General features: G+C 37.8%; 1 protein-coding gene across 1 annotated transcript in view; it reads left to right on the top strand.

Annotated features, from left to right (window-relative positions):
* The window catches only part of pde4d (phosphodiesterase 4D, cAMP-specific), a 190,699-nt gene that overhangs the window by 33,413 nt on the left and 142,248 nt on the right, over positions 1 to 15,038 (top strand). Inside the window, exon 3 of the mRNA XM_055039685.1 lies at positions 5,557 to 5,795. Coding sequence (XP_054895660.1) covers positions 5,557 to 5,795 — 239 coding nt within the window. The remainder of the gene's footprint in view (positions 1 to 5,556; positions 5,796 to 15,038) is intronic.

The following is a 15,038-nucleotide window of genomic DNA, read 5'->3' as shown; positions in this document are numbered from 1 at the left end:
AGTAACAGCAAGGAAAAGACCCACCCAAAGTCTGATCTTATCTCAATTGCCAGATGGACCACCAGACAATCCTTACCCCCACCTCATGAACTATCCCTCACCTCCCGGAGGAGATCATTTTATGGCAGGAAAGAGAGCCGATAAGGATTTCAGGAGAAATTTCTAATTCTTCTTTGTCAGTTAGTCATGGGTGCAGGGTCAAAGTACATTCGACATGTCAGTCCTTTAAGACAATTGCCAGGTTAAGTATTTTACCCAAGATGTCTACAGGTCTCTCATTCTACCACAGCTGCGGAAACATCTAAACATTATCTGAAAACTTCTTTAATGGAAAAACATATCTTGCAGAAATACAAAAACACAGCAGATATAATGAGTAAATCAATGGTAAAAAAAAAAAAGAGTGTCAATCAGTTCCATCAAAGATGAAAAAAGGCTAACAACAAAATTTTCTATTTCAAATGCCAAGTAACTGTCAAGTTCTTCTTCTTGGACCAGATATGACAATTCTGGTGTCTCTGGTTCAAGAGTGGCCCAACACAATGAATAATACGGTTATAGCTAATTTCTTGGAGGATCTTGCTTGTCGTGACTCTCAAGGTCTTGAAGTTTAGACTTTAGAACCTTCCCTCAAACTATTTTATGAATTTTGTTTCACAATATTTGATCCTTTTGCTTGTGAACCACTTTCTACCAAATATTTTTTTTTCCCTTCCCTCTAAACCTTCCATTGTTATACTTGGATGCAACACTGAAAACCCAATGCTAAAGGTTATTTCTCCTTTAGCATTGCCCTTTTGAAGCTTAACCTTCTCGGGGAATGTGTCAAGAACTGTCAGCTGGACATCTGTCATGTCTAAAAAGTAGAAATAATTAGCTAAAAAAGGAAAAATACAATAACTTTTTGAATTGACGCCATGTAAGATTAAAATTTTCAAGTACTTGAAGTTTGATTTTTGCTAGACGTCATAAGCATCAAAGTTAACTCAGTGACAATTAAGTGTTTATTTGTGCGTTAACTTTTTGGCTGACATTCTAATTTACTGAGCTGCACCAATTTGAATGCTCACTTTTTTAAGTATGCAAATATTTCCCTTGTTAATTAATATCATAGCTGCTGGAGGAGAGACACTGGGGAATTAATGAATGTTTTACAGAGGATTAGAGCCAGCTGAAGGTCAAGTGGGAGCATAACCGAGGGGAGAGAGGGATCGGCTAGCCGTTACATAAGTTCATTCTGTGGTCTGTGATTGTGTCATGAAAGGAATTTAAGCTTAGTACTAATTGAATCTCAATGAGTCATTAGCTCCACCTCCCACCTGCTTTACCTACAGCCCACTGAAAAGTGATGGGAAATCATGTTGGCTCCCCCGTTCCTCTCTGTAAGCCACCGTCTGCCAATGAGTCTAATGCAGGTAATTATGTGGAAATGAAAGGCTGCTTGACTTTCTGGATGAAGATTGGCATCTTGATGCATGCAGGGGTGGACGGGTGGTGGGGGTGGGGTTGAGGTGTGTCAGCCGTAACGGGTGAGACAGAGCTGTCGTGACAGAGAGGGGAGAGATGATAAAGCCACACATACACGTATGTAAGTCGGTACTTTAGGGCAATTTTCTTGGCTGATAGAGACATGTGCTGCAGTGAGGAGCAGGGAACAGTGGAACACAAACTACTGAGGAAATGCATTTGTTTACAGCCAAAGGGCTTTTTATTTGACAACTTGCTGCAGGGCATACATGAACTATTCAGATCAGAGCTGCTGTTCGTGTCTTGAAACATGGGCTGTTTAACCTACCTCAGAAATCTTTAGCTCTGACTTCTTAATAATTAGAAGTGCTATATTTCAGTGAAATAAAACCAAAATAATACAGTCTGTCTCATTTAGTTTTATCATCATTGGTATTGTGTTGGACGACAGAAAACACTACTACTGTTAGCCCTGGGAATGTCATTGCTATTAATGTCATTGGTACATAAATGTAAAATTTAGTTTGCTAAAACCCTAATTAATTTCAGAGTTTCTGCTCCTCTAGTATCTAGTATCTTTCATCTAAGCATCAAAAACTCGGCATTATCTTTGCTGTCTGACATTCAATTTTTCTTAGCAAGACCAGATTGGAATTTTATTCTTTCATTTTCCACCTCTATGCATACAAATGATGTCTAGTCATGCTCCAGGAAATAACTAAAATCAGTTTTCATTCATTTTTGTTAGTTCTTTGATGTTGCCAATTACTTATTTCATTATATCTGTAGAAATTGTATTCATTGCTTGCTATTTTACAAGAATTTGTTGAATCTCTTGATGTAGAATCCCCAAATAATTTCAGTTCAGTACATTTCAGTTCAATTGATTTGTGTTTTATTCAGTTTGCAGAAGTTTGTTTCAATTCTCTTTAGTTCAAGGTGATTCAGATTGTGTTAAAGTAGTTCAGATATTTTTGAGTCAATTTGATTTTATTAGTAATTTCTTCTCAAGTACAAGAGAAATTCAAAGGAACAAAATTAAGGCAAAAACCAGCAGAAATGATCATAAAGGTGTATATACTTGCACATTTGCAAGACGGTTATGGATTCAAAAAAGCTTGCATGCTGATCAGTCAGTTCAATCAAATCTGCACTCATTTTTCCATTTTGTTTTGCCTTTTCCATTTCAAATTTTTTATGCTCTCTCCTTCTGAAGTTCTTTAGATTTTTTTGTATAGATGTGGACGGTGCAATCAAATTTAATTACTGTTTAATGCATAATAAGGAATATGTCTTTCAAATGGGTGATCCAGGAAGCTGATTTCCAAGCAAATAGGGTGAAATCCAGTGTAGCTCTTGGCAAAATGTCTCCTCTGAGCCTGAGGAGCATCATTCTACTGCAGCAGTAACAGCAAGTACTATGGTATGGCCATAAAGTACCTTTTGTTTAAACTTCTCCAGTCATACCTGCACCTCTCAGGAAATAACTCCTTAAATGCTTAGCTGTCTAGGGGGCGAGCTGTGGTCTCCTGATCCTGTAAATCCATACGGCTCAAAAAACACTCACAGCTACAAGCCTCAAATGTCTTAAAATGGCTTAAAATGTCTTCTGTGAGCAAATCTCCTTCACATAAATATATATGGTGCCATGAATCTGACATTTTATCATGATTGTAGCCTGGAGATTAGTTGGAGAAGCTACAAAGCAAGAAAACAAAACAAAATCAACAAAACAAAATCAACAAAACAAACTTTTAAAGTAAAGCCAAAGCATGGCCACCTGAGAATATTCCTTCTGTTTTTCAACGTATCTGCAGATATTTATGTTGCTGTTGGACTCCCTTTCAGTAGAGCAATGACATGACTGTACTACTTACACTTTGTGTCAGGATGTGCAGAAATAAAAGAAACTCTCTCGAAAGGTCCATGATGTTGTGGCACTTCGCTGTTTAAAAACGCTCTGAGTAGAATAAGAATGTTAACGGTTGACCCAAGAAATAATTTTTCATCCATGCAGAACAATGACTCTGTGTAGTTTAATAGCACAGAATCAGTTTATCATGTTACCTCACGAGTACACATTGGTGTGTGCTGGTGTATTGCTGTTTGTCCTAAATCCTGCAAGATACTGTCAGAGTTTCCCCCAAGGCCAAAGATCACAAAATTGACATGACATTGAACTTCTGTTTGGTGCCGATTTAGATCAGGGGTGCCCAAAATCGAGGCCTGTTTTAGTTGATCCAGGTTTAACACACCTGGATCAAATGATGGCTCATGAGAGGGCAAAGAAGAACACTGACATGCTGAAATGGTTGTTACTGCCACCGGGAAGAAAACTAAAAGATGCAGGATGGTGGCCCTCGAGGGCCAACTTTGGGCACCCCTGACTTAGATCATCATTCCCTTCAATGTTCAGTGAAGATGGTTCCCTGAAGATGGTTGGAATTAACTTCAGCTGAATGGTGTTACCGTACGTTTGCAGAAGCTGGCTAACGAGCCAATCGTTTGATTCAGGTGTGTGGAAGCAGGGAAACAGCTGCTGTCCTGCAACTGTTAGAGTTGTCTCTACATCTAAAACTGTAAGCAAGAGTCTGTTAGATTTGAGTGAAAGAGGATAACGATTCAGTCATTTAATTCAGGTATGTTGGTCCACCAGTTGCAGTTTACCAGACCTTGAGAAGTGACTTTGTACACCACAGATCTAAACTACTCAAACAGGCTTTCTCATTTTATAACCCTGATTCAATTTACTACATTACTTTATCCCTTTCTTGTCTGCCATGTTGCTTGGTTTTCATGGTAATTATCACAGAACAGTTAGATTTATGCTGAGGCTAGAATACACACAGAATGGCTCGATTAACTAATTAGACAACTTCTCAAGGCAATTAGTTGCTCTAGATCTTGGTTTTCAGATATCAGAGTAAACAGGCTGAATACTAATGCATGCCAGACTTTCCAGCTTTTAATTGGAAAAGATTTTGTAAACCATTTATCATTTCCTTCCACTTTAAAATCCATTTCAAGAGAAGCTTGTGGGTCTAAGGAGAGAAAAAGTGATAAATATTCAGTTGGTTTGAATAATTTTGCAACCCCCTGAAAGCATCAGGAATAGAAATTTGTCTTCAATAAGTTTAATATAAAACATTGAAGTAATTTACAAAAGTAGAATCCAAAAGAGTTGCATTTAATTGTGAACGAGGCTAACCTTGCTTCAGAAGAATGTTTTGAGAGGGAAGGCTCTGCTGCAGCCATTACTGCACCAGAATCAACTTTTCTGATAACCACTTAATGGTTTATTGACCACCCGATGTCTTTCCTCCAGGTTAACTTGCCACTGTAAAATGAATTTCTGTCTTCTCACTCTTGTCTCATCTCAGATGTTTAAAGTCTTCATTTTTCAGGCGGCTGTCTCTGCCCTCAGCTGGAGCTCTTAACTGTATTTTTTCCCCCCTCTGCTCCTCTCTTGTCTGTGCAGTGTCATTTTCACTTTAAGCTTCTACTTCTTCTCAAGTGAATCACTTTGTGTTTGAACCTTTTGTCAAGTAAAAATGGGGTATGGTGTTCTCATTCATGATGTGTAATTTCTCTTAGTAGCTGTTTATTTGATGTGTATTCCTAAATGCACGACTATTATATTTGCATTTGCTGGGAACCATATCTGCAAGGTTATTGATGCAGCAAAGAAAAACTTTTCTTAATTAAATTCAAAATGGGCAGACTTGCTCTAGTGGCTTCCTGTAGTACTTTGAGTAAGAGCACAATCTTATCCATATTGAAAATTCAACAAAGCTCTTGCAAGCATTCTGAGAATTACTCCTGCAATTTGGTGTTTATTTCACTTTGTATACTTTTGTTTATTGTAATTCCATGTAAAATTGTTGATAGCCTTTGAGTTTTTTCACTTTACATCAACAAACTCCAGTAGCAATGGGATTTTTTTGCCTTTCTTTTGTTAGAAATCAATGCAAAGTAGTTTAAAATCGAGAGATGGAAGAGAAATTATACATTTTTCTTATTTTGATATCTTACTATCAAAATAAAGTTGTGAATAATGTCAGATTTTAACAACCATGTCTTTTCCCACAGGTGTCAGATGAGTCGTCTGACTCTCCAGAACCAGAGCCCGTCACCTGCATGGAGCCCTTTATGGTACGGAGGCTCTCCTGTCGGACAGTTCAGCTACCCCCCTTGGCCTTTAGACAGGCTGAACAGTACTACTGCGACCGGAAGCCAGAGCCGGACACAGTCACAGTTCCACCTCGGCCCACAACACTGCCGTTACGAGCACCGCCACTCATCGCCATCACCTCTGCTGACAACACCAGGTAGGAGGATATTGACCCCTACATGGTATAAAATGAATAAAACCTGAAAAGATCAGTCACAATATAACCAATCTGAAACAATAAGTGGAGCCCAATGATGTCACATGACCAAAACCGGCAGATAAATATCTCATATGGATGAATTACACATATAATGTTTTAAAAGCGTTGCTTTGTTAACTCTGATAATTTTCTGTTCCCATCTAATGAGAACATAACATTTAAAATTATATTAAAATCATAACTAGACTAATGAATTCTGTGGACATTATTCTGCCTTGCAGAACAGAAACATGATCAGTTGTATTCAAAGCTCTCCCAGACAGAAGTGGAAACACAATCAAAAATATCAATATATTCTATTCAGGGAGACGGAGAAAAGCCTGGTTGTCAAAGATACCGACTTCAATGTACAAAGAATGCAGGATTTTATACTGTTGAATTCATCGCCCATCTTTTGTATTCTGGATGAGAAAATAATGTTTTTGCTTAATTTTAGTACAGAGTACCACCCATTGACCTCTATGTGTTCTAAAATTGTTACATCTATGACTTTGGTCTGCACTGTCTTCAGATCAACAACATGCCTCATTCTCCATCTTTCTCAAAATTCTCACTGCTTGAGACAAATTCTTGAACAGAGCTTCAAAGGAGAATCATCATTTTATATTTCTTCCATTTTCCAAAGATTGCACCCACACTTCTCACCAAGAAAGTCTTAGAACATTTCCGCCTCTCTGCAGCTCTTTGTCTTTGGTATGCTTTACACACAGTCATTGATTGAGCAGATGAGAAGACAGAGACTAAATAAGTATTTTAGTTTTAGTTTATTTTAATCAGTTTTAACTTTGATGTTATGTTTATTTCTGGATTTTTAGCTGATATTCTGCCTCTTCACATTGTAATGAAACTGTCCTGCAAATTTGAGAGCATTTTGTAAGAGTGCAAATTTACAAAATGAGTTGGCATATTTTATTGTCCTGTGCTTCCTTATTCAAATGTCAGATCCGCATTTTCTCCACCAAAAGCAGGAATAAATACAAAACTGTAATCAAATATAAGCATTTCAGCTCTGACATAAGATTTAGGGAGACATCTACTTTCATTAAGTAACAACTTGAGATATAACATAATTTAACAACTCCAGATACTTGCGTTGTACCTTAAAATATACTGTTTTCTGCTGTGTTAAATACATAAATATGTCTTAGAAACAGATAATAAGGGGGTAGAGTATAACATAAGGGGGTAGAGTATAGCATATTGAGCTTGACATATCTTACTCCCAAACTAAAAGATGTTTTGCTCACAAAAAAGAAATATATTGGATTCTTTCCAGCGTTTTCAGTATTTCTGCTCAGCCTTTTTAAATAGAGATATTGCAGACAGTCCTTGTTGAGGAAGCTCAGGTTCTTCAGTGTTTGCAGCAAGATGTCGCATATAATCCTTCGGTCTGTTGAGGAAAGTGCAATCTCATCTAGAGCCATCTGTTAGGGTATTATCATCAGAGCAAGCTCCTTCAAAAAGCTGATAAATAAGACCACTTTGTTCTAAAGACCACACAACACCCTCTGGAGCTGAATTTTGGAAAAGAGTGCTTCTTAAAATGAAAATTCAATATGGAAAACCTTAAGCAGCCACTTCATAAAACTGTAGCTCTACAACACAACATGTCTGGCTATAACAGCACTGCAAAAACCACAGAGCACAACAGGAGATCCTTCCTGTCCATTCATAACTGAAGAAACTTAGATGGCGAGAGCTCCTATGACGATCTGCTTTCCCTTTGATAATCTGATAGTTTATTTACTGGCTTCAATCTTTCAGAAGCTCCTCATGCTGTGCACTGTGGCTTGTTCAGATGAGTCCTGAACAAGCCACAGGAGTCCACTCCTGTTAAAATTCATGAACCTATTCATTTGAGTTTAAACTCTATATGTCATTAGCATTTAGAGAGAAACTTGATGCAATAAAAGATGAAATATTATGATTTGAGGCAGAGGGTTTGTTTGTTGCATTTCTCTGGCAGTCCTGAGTGATAACTAAGAGTTCACTATATTAAGTGTTTTCCAATTAAATTCCACAAAATTAAGTTCATTATTCCTTTAATCGGAGTTGATGTTGTCTGTGTTTGCTTGGAGAACTAACCCATAACGATGTGGAGGAGATGACATTACACAGGGATTATAACAGGACACATAGCTAAAGGCTTATGGATAGGCCGGAAGAAACAGCAAAAGTAACTATTTTATGAATGATCAACAGCTGGTGGGAAAATGTCCAACACTGGTGGGAAAATGTCCAACACTTCTGAGTTACTCTTGCTGTTATTTCAACAATGTTTCATCAACTTCCCACAAGACTGCACTGTTAAGTGTCAGAAGAAAAAAAGATTCCACTAGTTGAAAGATACAGAAAATTATCAGAGCTGGCAATTCCAGAACTGCATGTGTAGTAAGTCAAACAGAATAGAAAATAGTAGTGGTGGTCAGACTGACTGGAGATGTTTTTTTTTTTTTCTTCCACTAAATCACCTAGACCCTGACTCAAACTGCAGCACAATGAAGAGGCCAAAATATGCATTGAAGTTCTGACTGAAGAAGAATATGTAATCATTGACCGCAGTTAATTAAACCTGACTCCACTGAACACTGAAGAGGGCACTTGAAAACAGACAAGACCAAACGAAGAAGGTGTCACAATGAGCTGGAATTGTGTTGCTCAGGTTTTCAGCATGGGCACATTGTGTTTTGTTCCCAATGTTCTGTGCAGGAAGAAGAGGTTTTTTGTGCATGTTTGTTGTTTCTCTTGTTTTTTCTTCTGAGAGGTGCCACTTGCATTTTTGCAATTCATGTGACCAAAACTACGAAGGGGTATTTAGAAGAGTGGTTTCCCTGAAGTAGATGGCAAAAGGTTTTCTCAGATTTGTGATGATCCTTTCTTGACTTTTGTTGTAATGCATATTTTTTAAATGGTTGCTCACTCCATCGCTCGTCCTCTTTGCTGGACAAGCTCCAGGGTCTCCTTCAACCTCTCCAGATTCTCCACAGAGATCTTTGTCATGCACTTACCTTTCCAGTTTTCATTCACCGCTCCTAGTACTGGAACAGAGAACGGATAAAAATCACTACTCTAATCAGTAGAGTTTATATCCACAAACTCTTCTGTGGATATACTTAACTCTTCTCCGATTTTAATCTCTCCTCCCAAACAGCAAGATAAACTCTTTTCTCCATTGTCCATGTCCTTCTCCTGCAAAATCTCAATGACCAAAGACTTGCTTCTTACCTCTATTCCAGTGGGGATCCAGCTCCTCCTGCCAAACCATCTATGATCTCAATAAACCTTTACAAACTTCTAAGAGTGTCCGCTACTGCTGCATGCACCAAAGTCTTAAGTAAACCTAACACACCATAGTATTGAGGGAGTTTCAATCAAGACGCCAGTCTGTTTTGTAAAATGTGGGGTTTGATGGCAAAGAGAATCGCAAATTGATCAAAATCTGAGATTTAAATTGGTGATATTAAAAATAGTGCTTTTTTTTACTGAGGTCTTGTCATTGTTGTAAATCAATTGTTTTCTGGATTGTAAATTCAGAAAACTGACCTTCTGGTTTTGAAATGCTCCAAGATTTGCTTCGCAAGTACAGGGACATAACCAACGCTTACTTACATTACCTCCATAAAAAAGTACGTCCACTGAGGCGTTTCTCATTTATAATTCATCCAATAATGAATTACTGAATGGAAAGAATCAATCAATCATCTTTCACATCCTTCAAACAGCCAATATTTACATCCACATTAACAATTGATTTGGAAAAAATCAATTGGTGCAACTGCACCTCCAAGCGATGCTCTTGCAGTAATGACGAGGAGCAGAAGTCTTAGTTTAGCTTTTACATCTGCACTTTCTGTTTTATTCCTCAAGAGAGAGTGGCATAAAAAGGTGACAGAATGTCTGTATTCACAGAATGTCAGCTTTGTAACAAATTGGGTGGCCTTGGATAGGAACAGAGAGCATCAGAAAGGGCGGAAAGCAAAATATGAAATCAGTCTGCAGCAAAGGAAAGTATCCTTGCTGTTAATGGCTTAATGACACACAAGGCATTGGTATTTAAATGTTCCCCATCTGGCATCAGACAGGGTGACTCATCAAACATTTGAGGTCTAACAGATTTCTGTTCCTCACCTCTGTGACTTACTAATCCTAACAGTAAAAGAGGGAACATTACAGACGTAACAAGCCAAGGCAACCAGAAATCAGTAGATTTTATTTCAAAGTAAAACACAAAGCAGTTTTATACATACTGTGTCTGTGACCCTTGGGTGTGTTGGAAAACAAATCTGGGAAAATAATCAGCTTCTGTCTGGGGATTCCTTCTAGCACAACGCAGTTTTGGCAAAGGAAAACACAATTTCTCCGACTTGGTTTTTTCCCCCTGCAGGGTTATATATACACCCACCAGCCTTCTCAATCGGAGCTGGCGGTCCAGTGGGGAAATCATGATGCATTTTGGAAATCGAAGTACAGCCAGTAAGCTTAAAGCAGCCTGTGAAGTCAGTGGTCAAAGCTGTCTGTCAAACCTAAAATCCCATATTGTCTCCGTTGAAACATGACAGAATCCTCTCATTTACCCAGGGGACGATGATGGTCCTCTCTGACTCGACTTTGATCTTGATGGCAGTCTTCAAAAGGGCTCTGAATCTTATTTATACACATAGTGCTACCTGCATACCTCTGTGCAGTGGCTGCTAATAAATACACCAACTTCATCCTTCACATTTCCAGCTCTCCCTCTGTGCTTTTACCTCAGATGATAGGACCTTAGGTACAGCAAATGAGCTATTAGTTTCTGTTTAATATAGCAAAATGCTGTTTTAATTCCATGATTTAAAAAAACAACAACAAAAAAACACTATTACACTTCTGCAAATGCATTTTAAATGGCAATAAAGCATGACAAAATCTTCAAAAAACATAAAATAAGTTGCCAGCAGTTAAATTTCAAGCGGGCAGAGCTATTTTCATGATAAATCCGTGGAAACTGTTTCCTGTTCCTCGTAATTGCTGTTTGATTTACAAGAAGGTGTTCTCTCAATTCGGCAATTTTGCTTGTCACATAGATGCATTGAACATCTGCATTGTTCGCTCACCTGTATCTATGACGGAGCCTGCCATTCGTCATGAAAAAACATTGTCTATACTGAATAATTCATCTTGCTGTTCTGATTATGTGAAAAAAGGCATAGGGCATTTGATGTAGAGGCAGCTCAGCCTCCATCCGACTGTCAGTGAACTTTGATGGGTTGATCAGAATGTGGAAAGCTTTCCTAAAATGTGTTTCAGAGCACTCTTTGGAGATTAAGTTGTATTAGCTGAATAAGCATTTTATCATTTATAGAGTTCTCTCATATTTACAGAAATACCTCGATATAATGTGGATCTTTTAGAGGTTTTAGTTTTAAATAGATGCAATAGATTTTTTTTTCAGTGATTTTAAAGCTGGTTTGGATTTTGTCATCTCTTTAAATACGTTCACTACCTGGAATACAAACAAGCAGGTGTGACATGCCAGGCAAAAGTATTTGAGTGTTGAGGTGTTGATTTTAAATTTTTGTTTTTGTTTTTCCACATAAGTGTAATCTTCAGTGTATTTTGATGATGCATGTTGTGCCTTTACTCTAACACCCTCTAATAATATCCAGCAAGATCACATATTTGTAATTCAATTTCAATGTAAATACAGTTGTTCTTTTGACATTTTTTTAAAGAACTTTGATGACAGAACAGCATCGTGAAAACCAGAGAAGTGGGGGGCAAGACTGTGGACAATATTTGACCTTTTAAGGAAGATTGGTAAGAAGAATTGTTAGAAGTCTGTAAGAATTCCCATTAAAAACATGTCGGGTTTTCTAAGCAAACACTTAGAAAACCAAAATGTCAAGAACAAAACGTTTTTGCCTACATGTAAAATGCTACGCATGGTGGAGAAACTAGCATTAAGAATCTGTGGCAAAAGTTAACTGATATTCACTGACACTCATTTAATCTGACTGAGCAAGTAAGACTTTTGCTTCTTTTTCATTTTACAGTTGTTTTTAAGATAAGTCATATTTTGTGCTGCAAATCAAATTCTTCAGTTAAAATAAGGTTAAGACTCAAAGGTGGCCAGTTCATGTGTAAAAAAAACACAATGTCTCATGCTCTGTTGAGTTCACCATTTACAATATGAGGTTCATGAATCTGTTGTTTTGAATTTAGTCAAACAGTCAAACAAAAATCACATAAATAAAATCTGACTGGCTCAAGTCAGAACACATGCAGAGAGGAAACTGGTGATGGAAAAGGTGTTTAACAAGGGGTATACATCTTAGCTGCACTTCCTTGGTTCATCAATGAACTGGAGAATGGCATTCTGGATGGCGGACATGCCATTAAATGCACCATCTTCAGCTTCGGAGAGAAATTTGTGACACTAAACATGCAGGTAGTTGAATAAGAATCTTAGCTGCTTATTGTAAGGCCAAAAAATCTGTTCTTACTACAAAAGAATGTTTCCACTGTGGATATGTATGCATATCAATATATATTTGTTGCTTGAACAATTAAAATAGGCAGGTACAAGCTTTTTGAGAGGAGGGCTCAAACTTTTGTGGGTTTTAGCTATTCACAGGCAGATGAAATCCATGTAAATCATGTTGAAATATAACAAAATCCAAAAGCTAAAGGAGTGTGAATACTTTTGGAAGGATAATCGCTGTTATTCTACTGTTTTTCTGCAACCACCAACACCTTCAGATTTCTGTGAAGTGTTTTCTGCGTTTGGACTTGTAGCAGAGTCCCACATAAACATCAGTCGACTCTGCTGCCAGACACGAGTCCCAAGAGACGTTGGTTCGCTGGCACAACAAATGATGCGACGCTGATAAACAGTAGATGAAACGTTGCTCCGTTTACATATACATGAACGTTTTTGTGTTCGGACAGCTGTGACTCTGCATTTGCATCATAGTCAAGTTTCAACAAATAAACCAAGAAAAAAGTACTTATGCAAAACTATGTGTTAAGACTGTCTGATCCAAATGAACAGCCAATGAAAGATTCATCTCAATGCAGTGTAAATTTTCTAAAACGGAAAAAGTCATGTGGATTGTATGTTTCATACTAGGAGTCAGTTTGAAGAGAACAATTTCACGATCATTCAGATTGACGTACAAATCTTTCTTCTCCCCTGACACCAGTCTAATACCAGCTCTTTCCCCCGCCCCTTTCCTCTTAATTAAAATTCTGCACTGCTCAGTGTGAGGAATTTATTAGGTTCATTTTTCCACGCGTAAAGGAACATATAGCAGCAAATAAGCATAATTTATGCTGCAAAAATATTTCTGCACAAATATTTCTTTTTCTGACTTGTGCCAATCATAATTATGTCTGTAAATCTTCACTAAATTTTTGCAACCAAACAACTTGCTTATTTGAATTAGTCAAGCTTTGCTGATATCTCCTGTGAGTATAATGAGATCTGTATTGGAGCAGTCAAGGGAAATCACTAATTATTGACAACCATACTTGCCACAGGGACTAACTACTCTGTATCTTCACTACAACGGTCAAACACAACATAAACAAAGAAAAACTCCTGATAAAATATATAGCACAAAAAAGAAATTAAAGATGTTTCAAAAATAACAATACCTATTTATGTGTCATTGACTTGGATACCTTTCTTTTTCTGCAATAATTAACAGAAAAGAAATGCATATACAAATTCAGTTACAGAAGTGTTCGTTCTCAGTGTACATGTTGCTACAGCAAGCATACGTTTGACTTTAAAGCACATAGAAGAGGTGTGTATCCCCCTTTTTATTTTATTGTATTTTTTTTTTACCAATAAATCAATTAGAAAAGAAAAAGGGCAGATTAATACAACTTTGATTTTCTAAAAAAGGATTAAAAACGCTAACCAAATTTTAAAAGTGCACAAAAATATTTCTGCAAAGGAAACCTTTTAGTGGCCAGTGGGTGTTGTAAAACATTAATGATAGATGGCAAAATTTCAAATCAACCAGGATTGATGCAAAAAGGAACTTTCAAGGTGATCGGTTGGCATTAGTGAACAGCACGCACAGAGAGTGACTTATGACACATTCCCAGATGGATGCTGAAGCACTTTTTCGCCAAGGAATGCCACTCAGACGGAGATGAACAAAATAAAAATCAGACCGAGGAAGATCCGAGGGTATGTCTGCATAAGAATACATTTCTGAAAACCTATAGATGCTGAAGTCTAACTTGGTTGGTGAAACTGAAACAGCAGTAAGGATACATTTCTTTAGCACTCAAACTGGGATCAATCTATATCTGCTTCTTCCTCGAGTTTAGCGTGTTATTGATTTCTGTTTATGCTCGCCAAACATAAGCATTGCATTCTGATGCCATAGTCTTAGTTGTCTTGCATGCCAGTACAGCAGTCATAGAAATCCAAAACATTATGCATTAGACATGCTACAAAGTGCATAAGGAGAACAAAGGACCTATCTCTATCATTCTTGATCATCAAGAGATCATTTTTAGTAGTCATTGCATATTATTCAGCAATTTTGCAAGTCGCAGCAGGATATCTGGTATTTGAAACTCAAATCTGGAAAATGTTATTCAGCCTTTTGCTCAGTATGCAATGTTCTCATAAGTTGCTTGCTAGTTTTGCTGCAGGCACCCAGAACACAAAATAAGTTAACTGAAGGATTGCTGTTTTGCTACCAATGGGTTGGACTCCACATAACCTGATTCTGTCTGGGAGTTCTAACATGGAGTCCACCTGCATGCTGTGATGTGCTCACATTCTCTGTGTGCTTTGAGCCGTCCTGTCACCATTACACATACCTGCCACTTCCGTTATTCCTCACCTTGTTCCTGGAGGATCACATTTCTGCTGTTAGAACATGTACCACTGCACTGCCAACAATGCTATAGCTTCCAGGATGATGGGCTCGAGCTGCACCATGAGCGTAAGGGGAGAGCGACATGAAGCAAAGACGAGTCCACCTTTGCCCTGGAATTGATGGCAAACAGCAAAGGAGGGGAGGTTTAACGAGATGGACTGGATGTTTGCACTCCTGTAACCTGCAGCGATGGACACATATCCTGCACAGTCTGTTTAATTATTTACTCTGATCAGCTTTTTTTTTGTGTGTGTGTGTATGTATGTTACCTGTATGATGGAACACATAAGCTCAGCAT

This window comes from Poeciliopsis prolifica, unplaced genomic scaffold (assembly GCF_027474105.1).
Source record: "Poeciliopsis prolifica strain line A6 unplaced genomic scaffold, Auburn_PproV2 SCAFFOLD014, whole genome shotgun sequence".
Lineage (NCBI taxonomy): Eukaryota > Metazoa > Chordata > Actinopteri > Cyprinodontiformes > Poeciliidae > Poeciliopsis > Poeciliopsis prolifica.
The sequence above is the reverse complement of the archived record's forward strand: the minus strand, read 5'-3'. Positions and strand labels throughout refer to the sequence as shown.